The sequence below is a fragment of the Fusarium venenatum genome (assembly GCF_020744135.1).
Source record: "Fusarium venenatum strain MPI-CAGE-CH-0201 chromosome Unknown EDB82scaffold_1, whole genome shotgun sequence".
NCBI lineage: Eukaryota > Fungi > Ascomycota > Sordariomycetes > Hypocreales > Nectriaceae > Fusarium > Fusarium venenatum.
The window spans coordinates 1,059,106-1,074,190 of NW_027072129.1; the positions used below are offsets into that span (position 1 = coordinate 1,059,106).

A 15,085-nucleotide genomic window follows, 5' to 3' on the forward strand; every position below is an offset into this window, starting at 1 on the left:
GTAGTGTACCTGACAGCCGGTAATCTTTCTTTTTTCTTTTTCTTCCATGACATGATCTCTCAACACCATCAACGCCAGCAGTGCAGCATCTAAGACAAAATACCTCAACAAAGGCTGTGCATGCGGGGAATTCGGACTCCGCCGATCGACGTAGCCGGATGAATGGGAGGACAACAGAAGCCACATGGTTTGTTCATGTGTTTGCTTCTATTCTTCTTTTGATAATGGGATGGATTGGCGTTTTCTTGGCTCTTGGCTTTTGTATATAAGACGCTGCTTTCACCCCGCTTTTTAACATTTATCTTTCCCCTGCAAGATCTGGTCTTGGCTCTTTGTCTAGTAGATTTGATTGCCTATCTGTATAACTCTAGCGCAAAGCCGACATTCGTGTCTATCATGCCCTTTACTTTCTTCAAACCCAAGATGCCTTCACTCAGCGCTCCAGCAGTCTCGTCACCTGTTCTTTACCCATCTGTTACTTCTGAGTTTGAAGCTGCGAACCAGAAATTTGCCGCGACGTTTACGCAGTCTCATCTGCCTGGTCTACCTCGTCGGTAAGTGGCGTGACATTACAACTCGGATCAGGCTAACAATTAGTAGAAAGGTGGCAGTGGTAGCATGTATGGACAGCAGATTGGATGTAGAAAAGGTACTTGGCTTAGATATTGGTGACGCGCACGTCATCAGAAATGGTGACTATCTCCAATCTCGATATATGCTGCAAAGCTGACATGGGTGTCACAGCCGGCGGTCGCGCGGTAGAAGCGCTACGATCAATCCTGATTTCTCAGCAATTACTTGGAACGCGTGAGATAATCATTATGCACCATGTAAGACAACCCAACCCCTCGGGAGAGACAGAAAAAAAGAAACGTGGTCTCGATCATCGGACCAGATTGAACCGGCCCGGCTGACCCCACGCTTTTACTACCAGACCGGCTGTGGCATGCAGAGCTTCTCCGACACGGATTTCCGAGCCAAGATTCGGCACGAGATGCATGAAGATGTGGACCATATGGCTTTTCTTCCCTTTTCTGATTTGCGACAAAGTGTTATTGATGATGTTGCCTTTCTGCGAAAGAGCCCGCTAATTCTGGATGTTCCTATTACTGGGTACGTCTATGATGTCAAGACGGGCCGGATTGAACAGGTTGATGAGAGAGCAGAATCTGAATGTTCCAGCCCTTAAGCCTGGATTAGACGAATTATTTATTGGCGTTGCAGGTTATTTGTGGGGGGATCAAGATATGATGGAGTTGAAGCAATATATAGCGAGCGCGTATTGACATTATCTTTCCGAGTTATCAAATGCAAGACAATGATGTTTCTGGCAGAATGGAACGTAGCACTGGGTAACCTGGGAGCAAGCTTTGAGATAGACCCGGCATCTAGATTGTGTCGTGTCTGTATGCGTTCCGGGTCCCGTACTTCTGACGTGTCACATAACCGGCAAAAGCCGAGTGCCATATCATACCATACCATATGCTTCTCCCTACATGATTCGCTTCTGAAATATCGATTTCATATGCAAGTATAAATCCATCAACCATGCGGCAAATACGAGTATAGTCATGGCCGTGGCCACCCCAGCTATACCGTCTGATTCAAACTCTTCACCAATATACACCGTAGCAATCGTAAACCCGACGTTTGGAAAGACAATCGCCCACCATGGAAGAGCAAAGCTCATCTTGGATCGAGATTTATCGCCACTAAGTTTGGACACTAATATAGGAACATGCGCGACTGCCGCGATTGCGAAGAGCCAAAAGGTAAACATCCAAAGGAATACACCGATCCACAATGCCATGATGTTTAGTGTTTCGGCAGCAGTCGGGTGCTTTGCAAAATATCCATAGCCATCTGGAATTGCTTTGGCGCATCCGATGAGTGCTATGATGGTATAACCTGCCGAGCCAACAGATATAAACAGGCCAGGTCTAAGATTGACAGGACCGAGGCCATTGACAAGCATGTTGCCCACAAAGTGAGGGAGAAAAAGAAGACATAATATCCATCCAAGTCCCTCGAATGCGATGCCAGCAACAAGGATCGGCATTCGCTGCGGAGGAGGCTGATCGGCTGCGATTACTGAGGCGACGGTGCCAGTGAGCATGGCATTGTAGATCATCAAAAACATCGGAGAGCTCATGCTACCAGGTGCAAATGGAGCGATGGAAAACATGACGACAAAGATGACAATATTGTAAGTTAATGTGATGGCACCATAAATCCAGAAGAGAACTCGGACAACATAAACGAGCCAGGAACTGGTATGAGGAACGCCAAAAGCCTGCATGCCCATGATGATGGTTGCCATTGAGAGCCACAGTGATCCAGTGAAGTAGGCTTCCGGGGGTTTCGTGATGGATTCACGAAAACTTGAGGGCTTCCGTACGAAACGATAAGTCATAGTTGAGACAAAAAGGATAAATAGGATAAGATTGAGTATGAACACAACGACTCCAATGGTCTGTAAGCCGTGGAATTGGTAGGGTGTCTTTGATAGCATGAGGGCTACGCCGCCGGTAGATTGGGTGCATGTGAAATTGCCCCACGAGAATCGATCGACTAGTGAGGCATCTTTCGAGTTTTTGTCTCTAGACTCTGCATCATTAGGCTGGAGGACGGCTTTTGACGTGACATCTTGTGTTTGATCTTGTGCCATAACGATTGCAGGATGAGAGAAATGTGGAGGGTGTGGGGAGATGATAGAAAAGGTGGAGAGGAGAAGTCACTTTAGCTAAGGATGGTCTGAGAGATGCTCCGGAGAAAGCCAATCTGACCAATCACATAGCATGATGGCATCTCTCAGTTGACATTGAAAATACCCACATCTTTACCACTAGCAGGGGCACCTCACAACTCAAGTTGGAGGCATCTCTCCGTTCAGATGTCTCTGTTGACAATCACTGATTGGGGTTTATTACTCATGGATTGCCCGGATATCACGGTGTAAGACTGTAGAGACTTTCAAGTCATAGATAGACATATGGATTATTCTACCTACACATTTCAAAATACAAAAACAAAATACATCAGGTTTGATGACGGTGTTTCAATCTGGTCAACGAAAAAAAAAAAAAAAAAGACTGCTGATACCCTTCACTCTTGACGACCATCCACCCACCCCACGCACTCCACAGACAACACCCTACTTCTTCTCAAAGACAACAAATTCAACAGTGTAGGGCTGGATGACGCGAGACCAAGTGGTCAAACCTCCAAACTGGGTATGCGGGGTGCTAGTAGTGACGTCGACAGCCTGGGGGTTGGTGCCCTCCTCAGTCGGGAGTTTTTGCCAGGCGATGTCCCACACGATGGAGCCACCTTCATAGCTGGCATCAACAAGCTTGATGAACTCGTTGTTGAAGGAGAGTTTGACTGACGGAAGTGGAACAATCGCGCCCTCCTGAGAAGGAGGGATTCTAGCCGAGATTCGGTAGTTGGCCTCTGCACCCAGAGGAACCTCGATGGGAGTCAAGACACTACCAATGACACGACCTTCATCAGTCTGCTCACTGGCCTGACCATCGGTCTGACCATTAGACGAAGTAAGACCGTTCTTCGGCTCATCAGCAGGTCCGACACCCGCAAGCAGGTATTTGATAGGGATGGTGTATACACCATTCGCGGTCTCAAACAAGACACTCTTGCTGTTAAGCCAAGAGATGGGAAGTTGAATGGGGACTTTCAGAGTGGCATCGATCTGCTTGGGAGATGGAGGAGGAAAGCCCTCGGGGAAGAGCAGAGGAAAGGCTCTGAGAGAAAAACGAAGACCGCCGTCCCAGTCTTCGCGTCGGATGAAAGCTCCCGCGAGGTAGCCGGGAACCTTGCCCTTGGCCTCAAGATACAGGGTCTTGGTCCATGGGGAATAAGTGGCAGAAATGCCAGATTTAGGGAAGGGAACGAGGGCAGCCATTGTAAGTGTTTGAAAGTGTTGGTTTGTCTGTGTGTGTAATAAAACTTGAATTGTTGGATTGATGCTGTATCTCATTTGCAGGAGGATATCGCCCTTTTTATAGATGATCGCGAGAGGAAATTCATATGTCAAATGGACATACTGTCACACGCTGCGTTCTATCAGCCAAAGTATGTCGTGATCGACAAAAAGAATGTCGTTCCACTTCCTCAAAGACATATTTTGAGTCTCGACCTCATAGAATACTGTCATGTTCTGACTGCTTTGAGACAGAGACAGCCACCACGTTCGCAAACCTCATTCGTGTAAAAGGTTCACTTCCACAGAAAGCTGGTCACGATAGCTGTATCGATGTGAAGTCGAAACTTGTTCGAGGGCATGCATTTCACCTTCTTGCTGAATAGAATTCGGTATTCTTTGTCTCTAACAGTTCATACTAGTTCCAATTTGGTTCTGTCAGCCAGCCACAAACATTGTTCAGTGTGTGTGACGTTGCAAAAAATGTTAATTTATCACAATATTCAGAACGCCATCGTTCGATTTACTGTTTGGAAACTCTTACGATGGCTTTGAGACATACACGAATGCGTTGAATACCCTTGCTTTGTGGTTGTGATTTTGTTCACGGGTATGTGATGAGATGCAGCACCTCTTTCAGCCGCAGTATGGCGAACGCCAACTTTCAAGACATAAACCATATGCAGCCCAATTAAGATTTATCCTCCAAGCCACTATAGTTCTGGATCTTAATCATCCAATCGATACCTAAAAGGATGCGACTGAAGAACCAATACTGATAGAAATAGGCAGAGACATAATGGTGAAGGGTACGTCGAGGATGGATGAAGCATTTCCATCACATTAGTAGGCTATGTGAAGCCAAATCTTTATCTTACTTGTATTAAATTGTCCCCTTTACCAATGAAATTGCTAATTGGCCAATTCGTAATTCTCAATCATCCCCTATTGTGAATCCTACTCAATATTCCATTGCATCCTCTGGTGAGTCTTCGTCTCATTCCTCCATTGAAAATTCATTCCTTTCTTCTATAGTCCAATTACTTTGCCAAGGATGTAAATACTCCAATCCCCTTTTCCCAAGTTCTCTTTTGCAATATCCTACACCATCATCACCCACTAATGTCAAGCCGTCACTTATACTCTGTACAAACACCCGCCATGCTTCTTCTCTTTTGCTCCGATATTTCCTAGTATGGGATCTTAGCATGGTAATTTCCAAGCGAGCTGCAATACGATCGTGATATTCTGCTGCCGGTGAAAACATCTTAGCAGGGCAGTCCCTGCCCTTTCCTTCGCCACTGATGAGGACTACCTCAAATCGTTCATTTGACTCTTGAGGGGCCTGAGCGTATAGCGTATGGGGCAAACGGTTCTCCACAAGCCGGACGAGTATCCCATAGACGTTGGCAAGGTTTACAATAGCCACGATGGCATGGGTTGACATGATGCAACAAGGATAGATTCCTTGTAGGGAAAATTCCAGGAAAATGTTCTCTCCAAAGCTCAAAACCAAGGGGTATTGCCAATCATCTGTTGAGGACAAAGTGTCCTTGAATCGATCCAATAAGTCAAAGAGCTCCCCCCACTCTGACTCTCTGCCAGGGAAGATATTGGGGATATATGTATTCCAAAGGCATTGAACCAGGAACCATGAATGCAACAATAGAGTTGCGTTCCTTATGTTATCTTGGGATTGAGAAGGAACACCTTGTCGCCTTTCACTACTTGCTTTTGTTAGGTGGGTTAGGATGTATCCGATCAACTCCAAGTACATTGATTCAACCAATACATCCAGATCTATGTTTCTCGACCCGTGCAGAAGAACAGGAATGGAGCCGATGAGATAATCAATCGAAACGTTGTCTAGTAGATCAGCAATGATAGTGAATCGAGGAGCTGTGGTCGCGATCTTTTCAAGGAATTCCAAATCCTTTGGATTTGAACAGACTCGGAAAGCCGGTGGATATGTCCAATACGACGTAGAGTAGAATAAGCCAGATTTCTGCCAACCCTTGATTATTCTCAATATGCTGTTTTCGAAATCCAAGCTGCTATCTCTTCAACCATAAGTGATCGCCAGGGCTCTGTGCAGTTCCATAGAAAATATTTCTCTCATGGTATAATAAATCTTGCTTGGCCTTAAGACCATTGAATCTGGTATTGCGTACATAAACCGAGATCTGATCGGATGGCCTGTGAGTAATCTGTGAACCCACTCGTTCGGGGACCAGTGACAGGCACTCAAACATTCGCGACCGACTTGTGTGTCAGTAATGAAGTCGAAAGCAGATCCGTGGATGAATTCGATCCTCTTGGTTTTGTAATGAAGTAGGCGTGAATTTCCTGCATACATGCGAGATTCCCCTGGGCATGTAACTAATATTATCCCAAGCAGCCCGCGGCTAATCAATGGTAATCGATTTGTTACCCTTGCACATCTGTCCTGAAGGTCATTTACTTGGATGTATCGACCCGTGTCCAATATTGATGTCAGTGGCTCACCCTACAGAGCACTAGCCATAAGGATTAAGGAGTGCATTGGATTTCGTTCATCGGCGTAAAGGAGATCCTCTCTAACCTTGCTGGCCGTAACGACAAGGTTAAGGTAGTGAGAAGCATCATTCATGTAGCTTGATAATTCGGTATCGTCTCCCGATCGCTCCCACATGTCGATCAAAAGATTAGTCAAATCTGCAGGAGTCTGTGCAAGTCGCACCTGCAATTCGTCGGCACTTGCTGTCCCTGATCGTATTGCTCTGTTCAGGCTGTCGAGGACTAAGACGACCCAGAGAAATACCCCATTAGCTTTCTCCACAACGGTTTGTAGAATCTTGGCTCGGTTGGCAGAATCAAGCCCAGATATTTCGAGTCGTTTCCTCGCAAAACGATAAATATCGCCATAAGTAAGCAGATGAATTTTCAACCGGGGATGACCTTCGAAAAATAAGGTGAAAGGATGTTCTTCCCTGCTAGACGCACACAGTTTGACATTGATGAGACGCAACAAGTCACGAATGACTTGTGTATCTCCTCTATCAGGCCATGACAAAGTCTCGAACTCTTTTGCCTCATCTAAACCATCCAAAAAATACAAAAGGCGTCGCTTGAAAATCCTATTGTGCGACAGAGAGCGTCTCCTAGCTCTTTCAGACTCCAATCTCCATAAGCTTGTTTGTCGAAAACATTCTCTAGATCTTTGCACAGTCGCTGAGCAAGAAAAGGGTTCCTGTAGAGCACTTCATGTAAAAGAGAAAGTAGCATGCCTTGTGTGTTCCGTTGTAACAATTGGCCCGGCTTCCAGAAAAAATGGGTGATGATATGTAGCTTGCTGTCCGTGAACTGTGTGTTGCGCTGCCAGCTCTTCAAATGTTCTATCGTGTGGGAAATGGTTGCAAGGAATTTCATGAGCGAGCTTTTTCCAGAGGCCCGCTTTCCACTAATCCAGAACAATTTTGATTTTGACTCCAGCCAAGCGGGAAAGTTGTCAGGGCCTGGTAAATCTCTGATAGACATAGACTCTGATGGATCGTCTGTAGATATATCATCATCCATATCGTCGTTGTCCGTTGAGTCACTGTTTGTCATTTTGTCTTCTGTCTCTTCGTTGTCTGTCTGTCCTGGGCTAAGTGAACGATTTCGACTACAATAGGACGTGTTCTGGAATACCCAAGAAAAGGTTCTAAGGTAATTCTCAGAGACTTGACTTTTGCAGCTGTTCATTTCAGAGAACCTGAGGCTCTCGAGTAATTTCTCATGGCGTCTCTCCAAGTCTCTGCGCAGCTCATGTTGGGCTGAGTCATGAATGTGTTGCGAGGTTGAGTCTCGAATATCCGAAACCGTACCTTGCGTGGAACTAAAGCCAAGGCTCAAGGCTGTACGTGTTTTTTTATGCTCTTAAGCCATTTGGCATCTTGTCTCAAGTGATGCAAGTGACAGCTCAGATATCTTGGTACAATCATCAACTAGCTTTATAATAAATGATTGTAGACCCGTGTTGAGTTGTTGGAAGTTTTGGTTTGACCGAATTTCTATAGTCTGAACCTGTTTGCACACGCAATGAAGCATGACACTGCGGAAAAGGCCTTCGTATCTTTTGAGATTTTCCTCAAGACCTTCGATTTCTTTGGAGTACCACATAGATGCCACAGCCTTTTTCCCTGCCCGCAACTTCCCATGGATTCCACGTTTAGATGCATCATTAAGATGGAGCTCGGCAAATTTGGATTGTAGCTTTGCCATAGAGTCGTGTAACATTTGGCCAACATTGACGATCTGTTCTTGGTCGCTGCTTAACCCGTGGGTTTGAGTGGCTGCTGAGGACTTCATCTGGTTGAAGCAAGCCTCCGCACTCTCGAGATATCCTTCTAGTCTCGGGTCGGGAGATCGACCATCGCGAACTTGACAGTAGACTTGGAGGATGTCTCAACCAAAAGTGACAATTTGCATCGCATTACACAAAAAGCCCACTCCGGCTATTGCGGCTTCGGCGTCGGACATCTTGTGCGCTTTTACGATGACGGTATGGGACCGATCAATCTTAGTTAATGGATATGGCACTGAGCGTTGATGTTGGAGAACATCGATAGTTACAAAAACAGGTTCGAAAGAAAATTCAAAAGAATATGCGGGGTTCCGTTTAAGACGCCAAATTGCGGCTGAGCAAGGCAGCATACGAGGCGTAGGGAATCTACCCCCTTCGGCCTATTGGAATCACCACAGTATACATTTATGGTTGATTGGAGGATACTATGCCCAATCAGTTTTTTCACTCAGTCGCATCTCCTGGTATCATAAATCCCCAGTGTTGTGTTCTTGCAAGGCCAAGTATTGCTTCTTGATTACTGTGATTAGGTGACATTTTGTGTCACATAGAGCTACACGAGTTGGAAAGCCGCTTAACTGTAGCTGTCCGTCAACTAATTGGAAGGAATACTGCAAGAAGCAAGTGCCGCTCTAAATAAGGATGTTAGACGCTTAATACCTAGGTTCCGAACAGAACACAGTCGTGTGTCTAATGATAATAAATAGGCACTCACATGATGGAGAAGCTAACATCGAGTTTGAAGTATTTCCAAAACATTAGAAGGTCATGTCAAGCGCTGCCGTAGAATGAGATATGACATTGAATTTTGTGTAAAACTTTTCGTTGGGGTTTATAAGACGGCAGACACATGGTGGTCTTGACGAGATGCATATTCTGTGAGGTGGGGTTGGTAAGAATCCGGTAGTCAGTTGTCTAGACGTTGAGATAATAGAGATTCGAGCTGGAACGTTAAACTACATAGTAGCTACCCTCAACGACATTGCCAAAACAGCAACTCAGCCAACCCAAAATCAGCCCTGCAATTACCCACTCTCGGACTCAGCAATGCGAGCTGACCTATTATGTGCTCTGTGCGGAAATGAAAACTCCACCATGGAACGCTCCAGCGCTTATCCTTGTCCCGGTGGGTCGTTTGATAGCTAAGAGAGTACTTATACTTGAGCCTCTGAGAGGCTATGAACAAAGTATTGCACTAACGCAGGAGAGTGTTTGATATCCATGTCGAGATATTCGTTTAATGCCAAGACGGAGTGGCTACCGAATCCTTCGGTGTACGGTGTAGACTATAATGCTTAAAATACCCAGCTTGTCCAACTTCTCACAATCTCACTCTTGTTGTCGTATCATCAACAAGTCAACGATATGGCTGGCTACCAAGCCGTGAACAATATGGAGGCTCAAGCGTATGGGCAGGAGCAATCTTCACGTCGCGGACAAGCTGGAACACCACGAGAAAAATCAGAACAATGGAACCTCAATGTCAACTACCAACCTCCGATAAGATCAGCTACAACATTCATCGTCCCACCCAGGCAACCACGAGTTCGAGAATGGTGGCGCAGAATCGGTCTCATTGGTACCATCATCCTCGGCGTCGGCACTGCAGCCATTCTACTTTCAGGTGCTCTCCTCATCTTCCTCTACAAAGGCGCAGACAAAGCGAGAAATCGCGATCCCCGATCTGAGTTTTGGGATCTGATTGTTTTCAACGAATGGGCTACGCGACTTGTCACCATTTGTTCTGCTATTATTCGTGTTTCTATGGGATTCCAGATCGGGTTTGCAGCGGCAGCTATGGCAGCGGTGATACTCGAGACTTCAGGAAGTCGCTTTGTCGATACAGCAATGTTGTCGATTCAGAGAGCGGCTAGTTCCAGCGCTGGTCCTGGAAGTATGATACCAACAGCCTGGCAGCACTTTTCGTCAGGTCGTGGCTCGGGATTGCTGCATCTGGTGATTCTTGCATCAGCCTTTGTTATCGCCTTGGTCTCAACTTTGACCTCTACGATTATTCTTTTCGACTTTGGCCAAGATCAGATCTCTGCACCGATGGAAACACGTGTCATAGCAGTTGGATTCGACACCCAAGAAATCTTTCCCTTCAATGGTATCTCGTATTGGAAATCAAGACCACTTGCACATTGGCGATTCGCAGAGGCTCGCCCGGCCAAGATGGATACCGAACTTCGAACAGATCACGCGATAGACACGGGAGACATCTACCGAGCTATGCTTCCATTCGATAACGCTGCTGAAAGGACTAGTCTGGAGTTCTACGAAGGACCTGCTGTTGTTGTCAACCAACGCACAGCCTGTTTTGCACCAAAGTTTGAGAGGGCAATACTCAAATATCAGCAAGGCGATAGTGAAGTTACCAGTGGCTTGTATCTCAATGCTAGCTTTGCTGTTGAAAACCAAGCAGTAGACTTGCTTGGAAGCGCCTCGACCTCTCCCAAGAACATAATCTGCAGAGTTCACAACGAGTGGAACACCACCTTGGATCACAATACTCTGCCTATCTCTTTGTGCAGTACCACCGCGGATGCCGTTTCTACCAAGAACGGGACAAAGAATCCTCTTTCTGGCTGGGCTTACAGCTTTAATTCGGTACTGCTTGTTAACTCTGGCTCGTCCTTGAACGGAATTGGGCCAACGTACGACGACACGACCGGAAAGCCTTCAAAGGTTGAGATTCCAGATAATCTTCAGAACTTGACGTCTGTTCGCGATGGGCCTTGGACAACGGTTCATACAGCAGACGGACTGGAAGCGTTCAATGCGACTGTCTGCTATATCAGCCAAAACCTACCTCATCGATACAATGTCACCATGTCTGGACGAGCTATTGACGGTGAGCCCGAGTCTTTGTACGAGTGGTCCGATATAACTACCCAGGGAAACGGTACTGGCATCTTAAAACAGCTGGGTGTTGGAGTTTCTTCTGGAAGTACAAAGGATCGAGACATACTGGATCTTGAAGTTCATTCCGACCCAGAGCTGTGGGCTGATCCCAATGATGAAGCCAGAGTTCAGACTGCATACGGTCTACTGTGGACTACACTTGTGGAATATTCTCTGTTGGGAAGTTGGAGTTTTGCAGGAAGAATCATGACCAACAATATCCTGTCGCAATCTATCTGGCCAACCCATCCGGAGCATTCTGCTGTGGTTCAAAACATCATTCAAGAGACAGGCGATCCTGCGCAAGCGATGCAAGCACTTGTATTCCGCTTCTATCAAATGCTTTACTACGACTGGCTTCCCAACTACAAGCCAACGCATCAAGTCACGACCGTAAATGCCAAAGACGTACTTATTCCAGGGCAGTGGACTGGTCTTGTTGTCGTGTTGGTCATTATCATTGTTCATTTTATCATTACTGCTGCCACCATGTATCTTTTTGCACAGCGCACCACGTCTTCTCTCCTAGGTAATGCTTGGCAGGCTGTGTCTCAAATGGTGTCTCCAGAGACACACGATGTTATTCGAGCTGCGGGTGGTGAGGGGATGAAGGATAAGGAAGTGGCCCAATTGGTAAAGGCAGCAGGTCGTATTAATGAGGCATATGTTGTATCAAGCGGTGGGGATAACGGAAGGACAGAGTTACGAGCACGCAGGTAGACTAAATCAGTATGTTGACATGGAAAGCTCTAGACGGTATTCAAGTATTATAGAAAAGAGAAGTCATACATAAGTTGCCAAATAGTTTCAAATGTGTCATTCAGGCAACAAACAACCAGCTACCCCAATCGGCGAACCTTTTGAATGCAATACAGAGAGCAGACCAAGATGTATAGCGGGAACATTCTCTGCGAATCAAACCTGGCCATTTCTACATGCGCAACTAGTTACGGTTAGCAAAATCGATAGTTTCCGCCAGTCCCTGAGTTAGTGGACGGCTACCAGATGCAATTTCCCACCAACACTGCCTCGGGTCACGAACCCCTTTGGCAGCGAAAAAATAAAACCCTCCAGACCCGGTATTTCTCTTTTCAAGTCTTTTATCTCTTACCAGCTTTGGCCTCCGTCACTCGTTCATTTTCTGTAGGCAACATGCGTTTCAATCTATTCTGTGCAGCCGCTTTGGCAGCAAGCCCTGCATTGGCTAGCGTTTGTAAGCCTCGTTCTTCAAGCCGTTCAAGTCAGTAAAACCCTTTGTGACAAGACCGAGTGAACATGACTCATGTCCTTACAGCTACTGCTTCAGTTGAGTCTGCTACGACCACAGAGCTTCAGACTACTGTGACAGGCACTGCGACAGCCACTTCCGCCGACCTGTTGAGCACCATCGCAACGACAACCTCAAATGGTGACCCCACAGCAGAAGCAACAACCACTATCGCAACAACTTCATTCGTAGAGGCTACAGACCTCGAAGTATCCGTCACTATCACCACAGCTACCGAAGCCACGACGACCGAAGCAGCCTTCGAACCAATTCCTACCTTCGATGTTCTTGGAAAAGGCGCTCAAGTAGATAGTCAATATCTGCTAGGATACCAATCAGCTGGCTTCTTTGTTGGATGGCAATACTCATCCACGAAAGACCGCTTGACGTTTTCCATTGACTCCACGACCAACCGCGTTACAGACATAAACGGAAATAGCTTATGTATTCAATATGGAGATGTTGGGGGTGCTAACTTGCTCAGTACGTGCAGCGACAATATGCTTAACCAACCAGACTTTGCCTTGGTTCATTGCAAGCAATCGCGCGATCGGGAGCTTCACTGTTCTGTCCCTGCGAAGACCTGCACTCTGGACTTTGGTACTTTCAAGACTACTTGTACTACATTCACGGGGACATTCGATAACTTCTACACGTACTCTGGGAGGCAGGATGGGATATTCTTGGCAATGGGGGCTATCAATCCTGGTGCAAACTACCAGGCTATCAAGCTTGGAATTACACGTAACGAGTCAAAATAAGCTAGTGATTAACTTGAGGAGTTATGTTCATAACTCGAGCTATATACCTGTTCCACTTAGTTGTGCCGTGCAGCATAAGCTTCGGCACAAGGATCTTAGCTATACCATACAGCATTAGCTGGTCCATTCTGAAGATCAATATGGGCCACTGCCGCTGCACACTTGTCCTTAATCTTCCAAACTTCAATAAAATTCGAAACACTATCAGTGATAGCAAAGTAATCCTCACTGAACGAAGCTGGTGACACGGCATTTGCAGATCCTCCACTATTGGTGGTTTCCTGCAGAAACAGCTGCTCTCTGACACCTCCAGTCTTGGCATCAAGACTAAACGCAGAGACATATCCGGGAACTTCTGTCTTACGAGACCTCGTGGCAGTGATTAGGTATTTGGGGGATGATCCATCGGCAGGCGTGGAAAGAAGTACTTCATCAGCCCAGTAAGAAGAAGAGTTGGTGAATCCTAAAGAGATGGTTAATTCATATCGACAAATAGAGAAAGAATCAAAATCTTACCAGAAGGAAGTAAACTGTACGTCTCATTTCGAAACTCGAGTTTTCCCGTATTCGTGTTCCGTTGGTATGCCGCAACAGAGTTCGCCTCCTCGTACACAACATACACCCATTCCCCGTTCGGATGCACCGTTAAATGTCTCGGGTTTGATCCTTCCTCGGCAGCAAGATACTGCACCTCTTCAACTTTGCCGCTCTCGCGATCGTAAGAGTGGACCCAGACTGCATTTCCCATGTCATCGGCAGAGTACAGGAAGTCATTCTTGGGGCTCAGCGCGGTTCCGTGAACACCGCCTTTAGTATTGTAAGTCGCGTTTGCGAAACTCTTCTGTAAATTGCCAGTCTCATCGACGGATATGGCGACTGTTGGACAGCCGTCTCCGTAGGGGGTGCCGAATACTGCGAAAGGAGACTTGGACGATGCCGTGATGAAGTTTGCGTTGTTGCCTGTGTAAAGTTGCTCAGCAAGAAAATCCAATAGACCAATATCAGGAAGAGCTACTTACAGTCCGAAGACAAGCTGACATTGCTCTTGTAAGTTAAACCGAGACCCTTGGATATCTTGTAGCTTTGAAAGTAACCAGTGGTGCCAACGTATAGATTTTGTTTGTGAGCCTGAAGTCCTCTGTTTAGATTTAACGACGGCAGGATGTCTGAGCAGCACTTACGTCTAGTGCTATCCACTTTGATCCGTCATCAGACGCCGATGAGATATTCTTCACCAAGTTCAAGGAATGGGCTTTATCATCAAACTCGATACCAGCAATCATGGATCCAGAAAAGAAGCCAGAAAATAGAAAATGCACTTCGGCAACAGCCGAGGCGGTGATAAGAGGGAACAGAACTCTTGGCAACATTTGATCTAACTTTGAAACAGTGAGTAATGATTGATAGGGAAGAGTCTATGGGGTCAATGTGGTATTTATTCTGCCAAGACAACTTGGGTTCCCGATTCATCCCACTACAGCTACATTAAGTTTTGGTTTACGTACTATTGCCGTGAAGATCTTTGCGTCTGTTTGACCAAAAAGACGCGGCCTATTGCGCGGCAATCAGTTTGTTATAAACGCCGTGATGTGGGTGGAAGGTCGGCATTGTGGGGCCGGCAATTGAAAGACGGAATGAAGAAGGACGTGGCATTACTACTAAAGGCAGCTTCAGACATGGGTTATCTCAAGCAGTCTAGATAACAAAAGGACAAAAATTCAAGCACGTTAAATAGAATCAATTTACATTTATTGGCGTAGCTACGAAGTTAGATTCTACTATTAATATAAGGACGGTGCTCTATAGTAATTCCCACATGACTAACTTACTCGCTAGCCTTTACCCGCAGCCTTGTCAGGCCTGATGATCTTCGCCACCGTGACATTATC

At 46.2% G+C, this 15,085-nt stretch overlaps 8 protein-coding genes across 8 annotated transcripts; 3 read left to right on the forward strand and 5 right to left on the reverse strand.

Moving 5' to 3' along the window:
• The first annotated feature begins 308 nt into the window (after window positions 1-308).
• Window positions 309-1,341, forward strand: EDB82DRAFT_5741 (carbonic anhydrase). Its single transcript, XM_025732188.2, has 4 exons — window positions 309-554; window positions 601-692; window positions 745-830; window positions 935-1,341. The coding sequence occupies exons 1-4, from the start codon at window positions 397-399 to the stop codon at window positions 1,187-1,189; spliced, it is 591 nt and encodes a 196-aa protein (XP_025591138.1). The 5' UTR covers window positions 309-396; the 3' UTR covers window positions 1,190-1,341.
• EDB82DRAFT_5772 (voltage-dependent anion channel) lies at window positions 1,334-2,702 on the reverse strand. The gene has a single exon (XM_025732186.2). The coding sequence runs from the start codon at window positions 2,666-2,668 to the stop codon at window positions 1,493-1,495; it is 1,176 nt and encodes a 391-aa protein (XP_025591137.1). The 5' UTR covers window positions 2,669-2,702; the 3' UTR covers window positions 1,334-1,492.
• A 374-nt stretch (window positions 2,703-3,076) lies between these two features.
• Window positions 3,077-4,048, reverse strand: EDB82DRAFT_482587 (uncharacterized protein). The gene has a single exon (XM_025732185.2). The coding sequence runs from the start codon at window positions 3,995-3,997 to the stop codon at window positions 3,155-3,157; it is 843 nt and encodes a 280-aa protein (XP_025591136.2). The 5' UTR covers window positions 3,998-4,048; the 3' UTR covers window positions 3,077-3,154.
• A 2,398-nt stretch (window positions 4,049-6,446) lies between these two features.
• EDB82DRAFT_469917 (uncharacterized protein) lies at window positions 6,447-7,528 on the reverse strand (the record flags this gene model as incomplete). Its single annotated transcript, XM_065607936.1, has 2 exons — window positions 6,447-7,015; window positions 7,096-7,528. 2 exons carry the CDS (start codon window positions 7,526-7,528, stop codon window positions 6,447-6,449), a joined length of 1,002 nt encoding a protein of 333 aa, XP_065465291.1.
• Window positions 7,529-7,750: 222 nt separating this feature from the next.
• Window positions 7,751-8,531, reverse strand: EDB82DRAFT_5776 (uncharacterized protein). Its single transcript, XM_065609980.1, has one exon. The coding sequence runs from the start codon at window positions 8,267-8,269 to the stop codon at window positions 7,838-7,840; it is 432 nt and encodes a 143-aa protein (XP_065465292.1). The 5' UTR covers window positions 8,270-8,531; the 3' UTR covers window positions 7,751-7,837.
• An 828-nt stretch (window positions 8,532-9,359) lies between these two features.
• Window positions 9,360-11,888, forward strand: EDB82DRAFT_564254 (uncharacterized protein; the record flags this gene model as incomplete). The annotated part of the gene is made up of 2 exons (XM_025732183.2): window positions 9,360-9,390; window positions 9,817-11,888. 2 exons carry the CDS (start codon window positions 9,360-9,362, stop codon window positions 11,886-11,888), a joined length of 2,103 nt encoding a protein of 700 aa, XP_025591134.2.
• A 555-nt stretch (window positions 11,889-12,443) lies between these two features.
• On the forward strand, window positions 12,444-13,196 carry EDB82DRAFT_519147 (uncharacterized protein; the record flags this gene model as incomplete). The annotated part of the gene is made up of 1 exon (XM_025732182.2): window positions 12,444-13,196. The coding sequence occupies one exon, from the start codon at window positions 12,444-12,446 to the stop codon at window positions 13,194-13,196; it is 753 nt and encodes a 250-aa protein (XP_025591133.2).
• Window positions 13,197-13,379: 183 nt separating this feature from the next.
• On the reverse strand, window positions 13,380-14,566 carry EDB82DRAFT_469920 (Lactonase, 7-bladed beta-propeller-domain-containing protein; the record flags this gene model as incomplete). The annotated part of the gene is made up of 5 exons (XM_065607937.1): window positions 13,380-13,397; window positions 13,502-13,659; window positions 13,713-14,156; window positions 14,216-14,324; window positions 14,378-14,566. The coding sequence occupies 5 exons, from the start codon at window positions 14,564-14,566 to the stop codon at window positions 13,380-13,382; spliced, it is 918 nt and encodes a 305-aa protein (XP_065465293.1).
• Window positions 14,567-15,085: the final 519 nt, after the last annotated feature.